General features: G+C 32.1%; 1 protein-coding gene and 1 non-coding gene across 2 annotated transcripts; one reads left to right on the top strand and one right to left on the bottom strand.

The window, feature by feature from the left end:
- Positions 1–4,492: 4,492 nt before the first annotated feature.
- Positions 4,493–7,495, bottom strand: LOC112005045 (peroxidase 5). The gene is made up of 2 exons (XM_024037292.2): positions 7,207–7,495; positions 4,493–5,415 (listed from the first exon to the last, which is right to left on the bottom strand). Exons 1-2 carry the CDS (start codon positions 7,426–7,428, stop codon positions 4,645–4,647), a joined length of 993 nt encoding a protein of 330 aa, XP_023893060.1. The 5' UTR covers positions 7,429–7,495; the 3' UTR covers positions 4,493–4,644.
- On the top strand, positions 6,547–6,620 carry TRNAI-UAU (transfer RNA isoleucine (anticodon UAU)). Its single transcript has one exon. It is a non-coding gene; the product is annotated as a tRNA-Ile (tRNA).
- Positions 7,496–13,178: the final 5,683 nt, after the last annotated feature.

The raw sequence follows: 13,178 nt of genomic DNA on the forward strand, positions 1-13,178 counted from the left end.
TTGAAATTATACTTTTCTTGTCATCTGGGAAAAAGAAATGGTAAATGGACTAATTAGAAAAAAAATGGCAAATGGATCTTCAAAGGTCGTTAAACCATAACCATAGCAGTGACACCTTTTGCCAAGTTACATCAAATGGAAGCCTACTGATCCTTGTTGTAAGGTGGCATGCTTGAAAGTTTCCTCAAAATATATTTATGTACAAACCAAGGCATGTCCAACTCAAGCCCGTCGTGATACCATATTAATTTCATAGGAAACTATCAGTCAGTTTTCCTCACCAAAGGCCATGGTTTTGTACACGTAGCTTTGTGGGCTACCTCATAAATTATAAACAAAAATGGATCATGATATACGTTCATTGAAGTTCACCTTTTTTTTTAACTGTTTGAGGTTGGGGCAGAGAGAGAGAGAGAGAGAGAGAGAGAGAGGGAGTTGCAAAATAAAATCATGTTAAACCAAGTACAAGGACAAAACTAAAAACCATATATAAGATAAGATAATCATGTAGATGGACTTTGTTCACATAAAAGCAATGGAAAGCCAAGTCAAGACCTCACATTCTCAAAAAGCAGCAAACATTCCCAAAGGTGTAAACTTTCTTTTCTACCAAATATAAGTCCTAACACTACAAGATTTGACCCTAACAGCACCATCAAGACCCAAAAGACTAGAAACTCACAAGAAAAAGAAAATAAACAAAGCATAAAGCAACTAGCTATTAAATCCCAAGCTACTAATACCTAAAACAAGTCCTAACTCTGAAAGACCTCAAACAAGACCAGCAAGCCAGAGACCCTATTGTGCATCAATGTCCTTCATTCTTTCATGGTGGTGAGCCAACACCAATGGGAACACCAATCCCAGGGATTGTGGGAGGATTGGAACACAGCCACCTGGAAGAAAGTACAAAAGCTTGATGGACCAGAGCCAGAGCCAGAGCCAGAGCCAATGCCACCAGCGAAACCTGGACTTGGAATGAACCACCAACCCCACCAATGCCTCCAAGAAAGTTCTGAGGGTGTTCAACCTTGTCATTGCTCTTGAGTTGCCTTCCTCCTTCAACATCAGATGAAAGGACCAGTAGCAGGATGGTGAGCATCAAAAACACCTTAGTAACTCTCTCCATCTTAACACAAACACAACTCTCTGAAGTCTGAATACCCTAGAAATGCTCTCTCTCTCTCTCTCTCTCACACACACACACTTTCAAACACACTGTACAATGAAGAGAAGCTTAGTCATATACACCCATCTTATAGTACCAAGCTTTTCCATTTAAAGAAGGGTCTCAATAACTCTCAATTTGCTTAGCTTATAGTGTGGTCCGGGATGGAAAAGTAGTGAGAGTAGTCACTAAATGCAATTTAAATTATAGTCCTTTTGGAAGGGATATAACACACCAAACAACCAACTTACTTGAAGTTACTAGCTAACATTGAGTTGGTAATTGTTCACATAAATGGGTGGTGGGTTAAAAAATTGTACACTTTGTAGCTAGGTGCAGTATAACTGCATTTTTGTAACTTATTTTTTGAACCAATTAAGTCATAAAAATAAATTCAAACGTAAATAGCTATTTCACAACATATAGAAGCATTTAGGTTGCTTTTAGCACATTCCATTATTTGGTAGCAAGTGAAAATTTTCATTTCCAAAATCCATTCCAACGTTTAACCCAAGGACACACATCCTCTTATATTTTTGTCGGTCTGTTTCGTGGCAAGGATTTATGATACCTATTTGATAGGATGGGAATGTCCAGAGAAGCATCCATGTTGAACAAAAAGTGACTATCTAATATCCATGTCTTAGCCAAAAATAATAAAATAAAATTTTAAAGAAAAAACCATCCATATAGTACAAAGGATTTATGGTGTTGGTCTTGAATTTATGACGATCCTACCTAACAATAATGAATTGCGTAAAGGAACTCTGAAGATTTTTCTTCTTGACATAATGGTCAATTTACTCTCCAGTAAATACTTTTCCAAATTCTTGAACCGTCGTTCACTAGTTCATATATCTACCCCCAGTCCCCACTGATACATTTCTATTATAGCGGGGTAATATTTAACTGTTGCTCAGCTTTGTCGCAAAAATTAAATTTGCCATCATTACTATATTGAAAGCGAAACTCTATAGAAAGGGATTAGTCTAATGTAAATTCAATAGTTTATATAATTAATTTTTCAGTGGTTGGTCGGAAACTTGGAATCAATAAAATAGGAAGTTACATTTCTGCCTCTTTTGGTCTTTTGGTGAATGAAATGATATGCTCCACATATATGCCAAAGAGGGCTAGTTTTCAAAAAAATTTGTAACTCCTTGTCATTATTTTCTCCCAATAATAAGAATTAAGGTTCAAATATCTTCACTTGTTGTAAAACATATATATATATATATATATATATAGAGAGAGAGAGAGAGAGAGAGAGAGAGAGAGAGAGAGAGAGAGAGAGAGAGATGAGTTCAAGTTATACATGATGTAACTCTTTAGAGTTACATCTTTTCTAAACCATTAGATTTAAGTAGATCCAATGGTCAAAAAATGCACTCATTAATGCTGATATTCTGATAAAATTTTTATTTATTATCCTTATTTATAACATTCTATACCTATCTCTAATCCCAAAAATTGGTATATTTTTCTCTTTGCTCTCTCTTTCTCATCTACTACAAGTTTCTCTCTCCTTCATTGCTCTTCCACCTCCATTTTTATAAGGTTCCACCTCCACAACCACGTAGAATCTGATACAAAAAATTTGAGACAACAAAGTCTAGTGACAACTACTAATTCATTAAAACCAAAGCATGTTGCAATTATTTTGATATATTATCATGTGGAATGGTACAGAGGATATAGAAGCATCTAGGCCTAGTTCACAACAAGAATCAAAGTTATTATCTTTATTAAAAAAAATGTAATATAACATTGATCACTATTACCATTGATGTCATTGAATAGGTTTTGGCTATTTGCAAAACATATTACATTTTTTAGTTTGGACACGTTTAAAGAAACTTGTTCTATGACGTCGATGGTAATATTAATAAAGAAAGATTTAAAGCCAAAACTTGTTCACTATTACCATTGATGTCATTGAACAAGTTGTGGCTATTAGCAAAATATTACATTTTGCTACGTTTAATGAATGACCTGTCACTGTGTGAGGGGTGAAGACTGTGCAAGTTTGGCTCCGAGACACATGGCATATATAAGCTGGAGTTGTGTACCAGTGCTTATAATATTTGGTCTCTGACTTCCTTTTTCGGTGATAAACAAAGATTAACTTTGATGGAGTTTGTGGATTTAATGGTATTTGATGCCAAATCTCACATTTTATACTAACAATAACTTTGATTCTTGTTGTGAACTAGGCCTGGAGTGATGCTTCTATATCCTCCGCACCATTCCACATGATAATGTATCAAAATAATTGCTACATGCTTCGGTTCTAATGAATCAATAGTTGTCAATAGACTTTGTTGTCTTAGATTTTTTGTATCGGATTCTATGTGGCTATGGAGGTGGAACCTTATGAAAATGGAGGTGGAAGAGCAATGGAGGAGAGAGAAACGTGTAGTGGATGAGAAAGAGAGAGTAGAGAGAACAATATACCTATTTTTGGGATTAGAGATAGGCATGGAATATTATAAATAAGGATAATAAATGAGATCTTTATTAGAATATCAACATTAATGAGTTCATTTTTTTGACCATTGGATCTATTTAAATCCAATGGTTTAGAAAATGTGTAACTTGAATCCATCTCATATATATATATATAAAGAAAGAGAGAGAAAGAGAGAGAGAGAGAGAGGATCAATTGCAATTTTTATTGAATTTGATTGAATGAAATCTAGAATAATCAAGTTAGGGTTAGCTAATTAGTAAATAGCTTTTTTCAAATCATTTTGTTTGTTTGTGTTATATTCACTTTACACGTTTTTTGTATCAATTAAAAAAAAATTAAGATAGAGTTATGCACGTTTTTGTAACGTCAAAAATACAAATTTATCCCATTATTTTCTCAACAGAATTTATTCAAAGACTTAGGGCACGTTTAGTACATTGAATGAGAATTACAACATGAATTGTAATCTTCACTACTAAGAATAAAATGTGATGTAATAGAATAACTAAACTTATTCAAAAGTTTAGTTGTAAGTTATAACATTAGAATAAAACTTAAGATTTATTTAAGGTAATATCTTACTCATACAATTATATTTCTTTAAAAATAATATTTCTTAAATTTGAGAGAGAGATGAGTTATTTTTTATGATTTTTTATTTTTATTATTGTGATACATATATGGAAAATTTGTTTATTTGGAAATACATTAACTTTAGAAATTATTGCACCTACTATTGAGTAGCTATTACAATATATTAGAGAGGAATAGTTATTCTTCATTTTAAAAATTAGCTATTCATAAGGAATGACTATTCCTTGTAATAAAAACATTACCAAACTAAAGAATGACTAAATCATAGGAATAACTATTACATTATAATACTTATTACAGTCTACCAAACATGCCCTTACAGAGGAACTTATTTACACTTGAATCATCCTTGAAGAATAAAACCGTGTAAGTAATAATACAAAATAATTTAAACTGTCACACAGACTATAATTTAGTTCACAAACTTACAGTCTTTCCTAATCTCACCTTGGCTTCCTGTAATCACATCAATGTAACCCATTTTCACCATAGCTGCTGCAAACTTATAAGCCCATATTTCACCTTGGTTTGCATTATTCATGACAATTTCAACCGTTGAAGAGCTGCTATAAAGAGTTTGATCAGAGGTTAATAATCCATTGTGATTCTTCAAATCTGTATAGTACTTATTATCAAGCCTATGAGGTGTAAGTACATCAAGGGGCACAGTTATTGGATAGTCACTGCCAGCATTTTTTGGGCACTTGGTCTTTAAGGCTCTAGCAAATTTGGGATCCATTGAAGGGTCTTGTGGTTTTGTTTCACTGAAATTGTATAATCGTTCTGTACTGAAAGAAGAACAATGTGACCTTCCTATGGAATGTGCCCCAGAAAGTGTCACCATTTCATCAAGACTAAGGCCTTTTTTAGCAAACCATTTTTCGAGTTTCTTGGCATTGAAGTTAGGTGCTGGAAGGTTATCGTTAGGCTCATCTTTGTGGGAAACCCGGCCATCACGGCGTCCTGATGGTACTATGTAACTTATGCCTCCAACTTTGTAAGCACTGTCACGAGCAGCAAATGCAATAATATCTGCACAAGAAACTGTTTGTGGGCATTGAGCTTCAAGTTGAGTCTTTGCCTCGTATATCACTTCAAAGCCTCGTAAGGGTTTGTTCGCTATATTTTCCTTCTCTGCTTGGTTTCCAGGTGTTGACTCCAATAGGATAGAGGCATCACAACCCTAGCATAGATAAAATGGGAAAAATATGATTTAACTCTAACATCTTAGTAGCATTCAAAGTATTCTTTTTACCCCCCCCCCCCCCACCCCAAAAAAAACTTAAAATATTGGAATATGACGCAATAATTATCTTACGTATTGGATAAAATGAGAAAAATATGGTTTAACTCTAACATCGTAGTAGCATTCAAAGTATTCTTTTTACCCCCACCCCAAAAAAACTTAAAATATTGGAATATGATGCAATAATTATCTTACGTATCGGATATAATCTATCATGTTTTTTAAAGTATGTAAATCCCACGACTATGTTGTCGAAGTATTCTTCTTGCCAAAATAATAATATTAATAATAATAATAATAATAATAATAATAATAATAAACTTCAAATTTTGGCACATAACTACATCTATATACAATAATTATATATGCAGTGGACAAATGCAGTGCGCCTTTGATTATAGATGGTAATTCATGCTTACGAGTTATATTGACTTATGAGTATTTGGTTGTATAGGCGTTTATTAATTGTGTTAGGATTTCTCGACAATAACTTGATTAGTTTATTAAATAGGTTAACATGAAACAACCTGACATGACCAGTTTGACAAATAAATCATGCAATCAAAGTTAACACATTTACTTTACACGAATAACCTATTTGCAATTATCACATTTTATAAAATGAAAAAAAGAACACAATTAGATTGCAAACAAAATTCTTCTAAAAGATTAAAGATTTGAAACAAAGTCACAAACAATTAAAATATTAAAATATAATTATAACTATAAATTTTGAAGAGTAAATTTATCAAATTAGCCTTAAATTAAATGGATCAAATGAATTCAAACAGGTTTCACATGTTAAACTTGAATTAAATAAGTCAATTCATGCTAACCTGAATTTGACCAGAACTCGTAAAAATTAAATAGTAAACTTCTAATATTGACACCCCTACTCTGATAGCAAAGAGATATTTGCTTCATCTATATTATGAGGATCTGCTCTTAAAGCAAGTTCAACAAAAGTCGTGGGTTAGACACCTGTTGCTATATCCTGTACGTTAAGATGGACCTTTCTTCGGTGACACGAACGAAAAAATAAATATCTTAGAAATTTGTTCCCGAACTGGTCCCGTAGCTCAGTTGGTTAGAGCGTTGGTCTTATGAGCCGAAGGTCGCGGGTTCGAGCCCCGCCGGGACCATTTCTCTCTCCGAATTTTTTATTCTAGCATTTTTTTAAGGTAGCCTATATATAGCATAATAGCAATGCGCAATTATGTTTGACACTTTGACTTGACTCTCCCTCTCTCTCTCTCCTTGTTCTTCAAATATAACAAATATGACTTCGAAATTAACATGTACAAAAAGCTTAACAAAAAAGAAAGAAAAAAAAAAAAACAGATTCTATTGAACATAAGATGTTGATGGATCTTGAAAATGACTTTGAAACATGCATAAGAGGCTTAACAAATAACAAAAAAAAGATTATATTGAACAATTGAACATGTTAATAGGCCTTAAAAGTGTCTTTGAAACATGCTTGAGAAGCTTAACAGATAACAAAAGCAGAAGCTATTGAACACAACATGTTAATGGGTCTTGAAAATGACTTTTGAGTAATGCATAAGAATCTCAACAAATAACCAAAAAAAAAAAAAAAAAAAACTATATGTCGAGCATAATATGCTCATGAGTCTTAAAAAGTGAAGAAATAGCAAATTAACAGATTCTATATATTGAACATAAAAATTAAGTTAATTGGTGTATTGCAGAATTGAGCTAGCATACCCTGACAAAACAGTCATGATAATGCATTCTGATGATGCCAGCAGCTAGGCCAGGGTTCCTTGACACAGCTTTGTTCACAATGTTTCTCACAATGGTCTCTGCAGAAGGGCAAGTTGATTGATAGTAACCCACTTTGAGTGATGATGGCATGGCCAGTGACACTGACACCATCATAGACATAGTAACAAAGAGAACCAAGCAAATTTTGATGGTTGTTGCCATAGTTACTCTACAACTGATCAAATACTGTAAAAAGTGAATGATGAATAGGCGAAAAGAGCAAAGAAAGAACAATATATATTATAAGCAAGTTGGAGATGAAGGGAAAGGTTGATGATAACTAGGTATATATAGGCAAGAAAATAGTGAAGATAGGATTGGCATGCAGTTTTACTTTTATACAAAAACGCGTATAGCTACATGGAAGAAAAACTTGAAGCTGTGTAAGTTTGAGGGTTTCCGCGGTACGTAATTACGTAAAAGGAAACAGTCTCCAATGGCTCATTAATTCCAAGTAGCTTATTTTGTACAATATCTTTTAGCCTATTATATTTTTAGTAGGTGGTGACGTATCTATCTTCTTTGACTTTCAGGGAACTCAACTTGACAACGGAGAGAATAAGAAGGCAAAATAATCTTCATACCCCTTCATGCGTTCATAATATGCGCAGACTGGGTCATGAGTCATTCATATTTGAGCTTAATTTTCACTATCATTAGGGTTATAGTTTTTCTTCACGTGTTAACAACTTCATTACGACAAGAAAATGGAGGGAAAAGAACCGAAGGGAATATTAGTGCATCCCACTAATACTATTCTACTGTTTGAGAGCTCTTCAGAAGAGAAGAATGGAACAAGTCTAATAGGGAAAATGCTGATCATTTTCCTAAATACTGAAGAGGAAATGAATTTTTTGTCCCTAATTAAGTGGAAAGAAATAAAATATAAGAGATGTAAGATTGAATTTAATCAACCATTTAATTGGCTTTATTTCATGACCAATTTGTTTGTAATTTAGCACTTAGTAACCCTGTATTTAGGTGGAAAAATTGTAAGGGTAGTGTGTGAGAAGATATGAAGAAAAGCTCAAGAGTGTACAAGAAAAACAGAGGTTCGCGGCTAGGGCTTGTGGGTGGATCGCGACTGGCAAGCCGCCAAAAGCTGGCATGTGAGAGGCACACTGGGAAGCTGAAGGGTCGCGCCAGCTGTCACGCTACAGGACAAAAGTTTCAAACTGGCCAGGCCGTTACGTCGCGACTTGAACTCGCGACTTGGACAAGCCGCGAGACCAAGTCGCCAACTTGCCCTGTTTGGCAAAAACTGACGTTTTGCATTCCCTTCTCACCCTACTATATATACACCCTTATACCCATCATTTAGTGAGAGCTTCCAGAGAGAATTTTGTGAGAGAAAACCCTAGAGAAAAACAAGATTGCCTCATCTCCAATCTTCATCTAAAGAGACTCTACAAATTCCTCTACCCTCTTCCTCTCTATTGTTATACCCTTGAGAGATTATTTACCAAACCCTTATCTCACCACACCCACGTCTGTGAGAAGGTCCATTTGGTGCTTAGGGAAGCAGTTTGGGAAGGAACCAATATACATTGGTTGATGCTATGGTCAAGTAGCGGAATCCGGGAAACAAAAGAAGAAATAGGTTCGGTGTAACCTCGTTGGAGTAAGAAGCTTGGAGGGCTTAGGTATTTGGGTAGATTAGGCTTGGAGGCTCTTATACTGTTCATGTATCCCAACTATATTCTTTAGTGGATTTTATCACCGCTTGGAGGGCGGCGGAGAGGTTTTACATCGAGAACTTCGGTTTCCTCTTCGATAACACATCGTGTGTTGTCCGTGTGTTTGCATCTCTCTTTCCTTTATCTTTGCCTTATATTTACTGCTGTGGATGTGTTTATATTTGGTTTAGATTATTTTATCAATTTTATTTTAAGCTTGTTATTATATTCCGCACATTAATTGTTTGATATTAAGCTTGAATTGGTATTTTTGTATCTGGGGGTCTAAACGTTCAAGGGTGTTTCATACCTATATTGAACTTTCAAGAGACTTAATAGTAAATATGTGGATATTTATTTACTTTTCATTCTTTAAAAAAAAAAAAAAAAATTCAAATAGACTGGAGAAAAATAAGAATAAAAAAATAATTATTTTTTCTATTCCATTCCATTTTCATTACAATTTACTTATTTCATTTCATTTCGTATACATATGGTGTTTATAAACACCCATTATAGAGTATAACTTATTAGACAAATTAATTTATGAAGGAACAAGTATTTATTGCAATTGGGAAAATAGGTTACTAAACAAGTAATTATTTAATATTCTCAAAGTTTTACAACGTGATTAACAGGGGTGGCACTAGCTGACTTGCAAATATATATATATATACATATATATAATATTTTATTTTTATTTTGTTTTCACCCTCCTAAAATAAAATTTTCAGGGAACTCAACTTGATAATGGAGAGAATAAGAAGGCAAAATAATCTTCATACCCCTTCATGTGTTCATAATATGCAGACTGGGTCAGTCATTCATATTTGAGCTTTATTTTCAGTATCATTAGGGTAATAGTTTCTCTTCACGTGTTAACAACTTGATTAGGACAAGAAAATGGTTGGAAAACAACCGAAAGGAATATTAGTGCATCCCACTAATACTATTCTACTTTTTGAGAGCTCTTCAGAAGAGAAGAATGGAACAAGTCTAATAGGGAAAATGCTGATCATTTTCCTAAATACTGAAGAGGAAATGAATTTTATTATGTTCCTATTTAAATGGAAAAAAAATATATAAGAGACTTTTTTTTTTTAATAGAAAAAGGTAAGTCAACTTTATTATGGTAAATCAAACTTAAAAATATCATCCAATAAAGAGACTTAATATTAAATATATGTATATTTATTTACTTTTCATTCTTAAAAAAAAAAAAAATCAAATAGATTGGAGAAAAATGAGAATAAAAAAATAATTATTTTTCTATTCCATTCCATTTTCATTAAAATTTACTTGTTTCATTTCATTTCATATATATAGTGTTTATAAACACCCATAATAGAGTCTAACTTATTAGAAAAATTAATTTATGAAGGAACAAGTATTTATTGCAATTGAAAAAATAGGTTATTAAACAAGTAATTATTCAGTATTTTCAAAGTTTTACAATGTGATATTTTGTCTCTCACATTAATTAGATTTATATGATAATATTCACCATTCATATAAGATAAAGTGTACTATGTTCCTCTACTTTGAGAGTATATAGTAATTTTTTGTGATTAACAGGGGTGGTGCTAGCTAACTTACAAAAAAATATATATTATATATATAATATTTTTATATTTATTTTGTTTTGACCCTCCTAAAATAAAATTTTCAACACTCTGGCCTTAATTTTTTTTCTAAGTACAACTAAAATAACCTTGAATATGATTCTCTTACCAATATCTTAGCATTTTTAAATGAAGAAAAAAAAACCCAACAATAAACCAATTTGATCTAAAACCTTGAAAATAAAAAAATAGTTGCTAAATCTATATGTGTTTTTAATTTGTTTTTTGTTGAGTGGAGCCTAGGGGTGTGGGATAGGCCAAGAGTGATTGGGTGAAGACAAAAGTAAATGTTAACACAACAAAAATTTTCTTAGTCCATTTGAGAACAACTTACCTTACTTTTTGCTAAAAGTAGTATAAATAAAAAGTAAAAGCTAAATAAAACAAGTAAGGACTCACGTGGGACTTGCATATAGCAGGAAAAAGAGAGAGAGAGCAATAAGCTCACTTATAATCAAGACTCAAACACACACTTAATAAAATTACAAAGAACAATAATTGTTAAAGTTAAGTTGAATTGTTGAATTGTTAAATAAAAGAATCATAAAGAGTAAAGACAAACTAATAGATAAAATAATTATGAGCAACAGTAATTAAAGTTCACTTAACAATAATGATTAATATGTTTATTGTATTTATAAACAATAGATGATTTTTAAGATTTCATCTTAGCAACAATAATGAGTATATTCATTGTATTATGAAACAATATGCCAAATGAAGTAATAGTTTATCTTTTATTCTCTTGCATGCTAGGACTATGGTCAAATTTGTATCAAGAAAATCTCGTAGACTACAAAATTCATTTCCTATAAAAAATTCATCTATTTATTGACACTCCTAAAAATAATTCTAGAGCTGCCATTGATGATTAACCATGACAAATTAGCTAAATATATCCCATTAATCAAGTAGCTACATTTTAAAATTAATTGGAACCCACTTAAGATGACCATTTTAGTGTCATCCATAGGGAAGAGTTCGTTCTTAGCTTAATGAAATACCTTTCTCGGCTTACAAATCCCAGCTTTAATTTCATGGATTAATACATATGGCTAACCATGAAACAACAACTAGTTTCTTAATTAGTTCAACCATTCAGTGTTTATTGCACCTTCGTAATTATTTCAGTTCTGTTAGAAAACCTATTAATTAATAGATAAAAGCATACTCCAAGTAATTCACAAAAAATACTTTATTTTATTTCAATTGAATTTTATGACAAAAGATTTGTATTTAATTATTACTTATTAAAAAAAAAAAACAACCCAAAGCCTCTATTCTATCAGTAGTCTTTACCTCATGGAAAACATGAAATAAAGTAAATTGAAAAAAGAAAAAAACCAGAGCAAAAAGATATGATATTGGGAGATTTGCCCTATATGTGTAAATAAAAATTGAGTCTATCTTTATTCAGAGTAGAGCATAAACCTTAAAATATTAACACTGCAAAATTCACATAAAATTTCACTTATTACTCCCTCACATTGAATAACAACTCATCACCTAATTTGGCCCCACCGCAACATAGAAATTCGATTGGGGTACGAAAATTACAAAAGGTTTTCAGTGGCTATAGAATGGATCGTAGCAGTCTTGGGAAAATTTGTTGCCATCCTACATCATGTTCAAATTTTTATTAGTTCATTTAGTTGAGAATGCACTATGCAGCGCTGTAAATGTCATGAATTAGTAGTGTTATTAAGATCTCTCATTTCGATAATTAAATAAAGGATTTCTTTCTTTCTTTCTTGGGGAAGGGGACATAATGACTAACCAAAGAAAAACCGGAGTTCATGTATTTTAATTTTAGCAGCATATTATAACTATCTAAAAAAACCATTTTCATTCAGATTTTAGATTTAAGTTTTTATGTAAATCTTTTCCAAATTTCACATTTTTCAAAATACAAATATAATTTAGCACAATTTCAAGAAAAAACAATCAATGAAAAGATAAATAATTTGATACTAAATGCAAACTTAGGGGGACAATTACCAAGTGCGTTATAACTCGATTGTATTGTCTATCTAAATAACAAGTTATTATTATAAGAACTAGAATGTAACTTATGCAAACGCATGAATGCATTTAAAATTAAACACAATTTTTATTATAAAAATATAAATAATAAGTCAAATTATTAAAAAAAATATCATGTAACACATGCATTAATGTATATGTATAGATACATTTAAAATTAAACACAATTTTTATCATAAAAATATAAATAATTAGTAAAGATGGATGGACGGTCAGAAGAAGCAATGGATGATCAACAGATGGAAAAAAAAAAAAAAAAAAAAGAAGAGAAGGGGCTATATAAAAACCAACAGAACAGAAGGGGAGGAAGAAAAATGAAAAGGGAGAGGAGAAGTCCTCTGGATGGTGCGAGAACGACTTAAGGAGTGCCTGAATGCTCGACTCCAATGTTGAATTTCTATTTTAGAGTTGCCTATCTGTTAAGCTAATTCTTCATCCACTCTCTAAAATGTATTGTTTGGGCTTGTTGGACAAGAAAACTCATCTTTTTCTGGTCCAATCAACTGAGTCTTTACAGTATTAAATTAGTAGAATTTTAAATGTGACTAATACATTTACTTAAAAAAATAAT

This window comes from Quercus suber, unplaced genomic scaffold, assembly GCF_002906115.3.
Source record: "Quercus suber isolate HL8 unplaced genomic scaffold, Cork oak 2.0 scaffold_921, whole genome shotgun sequence".
Classification (NCBI taxonomy): Eukaryota; Viridiplantae; Streptophyta; class Magnoliopsida; order Fagales; family Fagaceae; genus Quercus; species Quercus suber.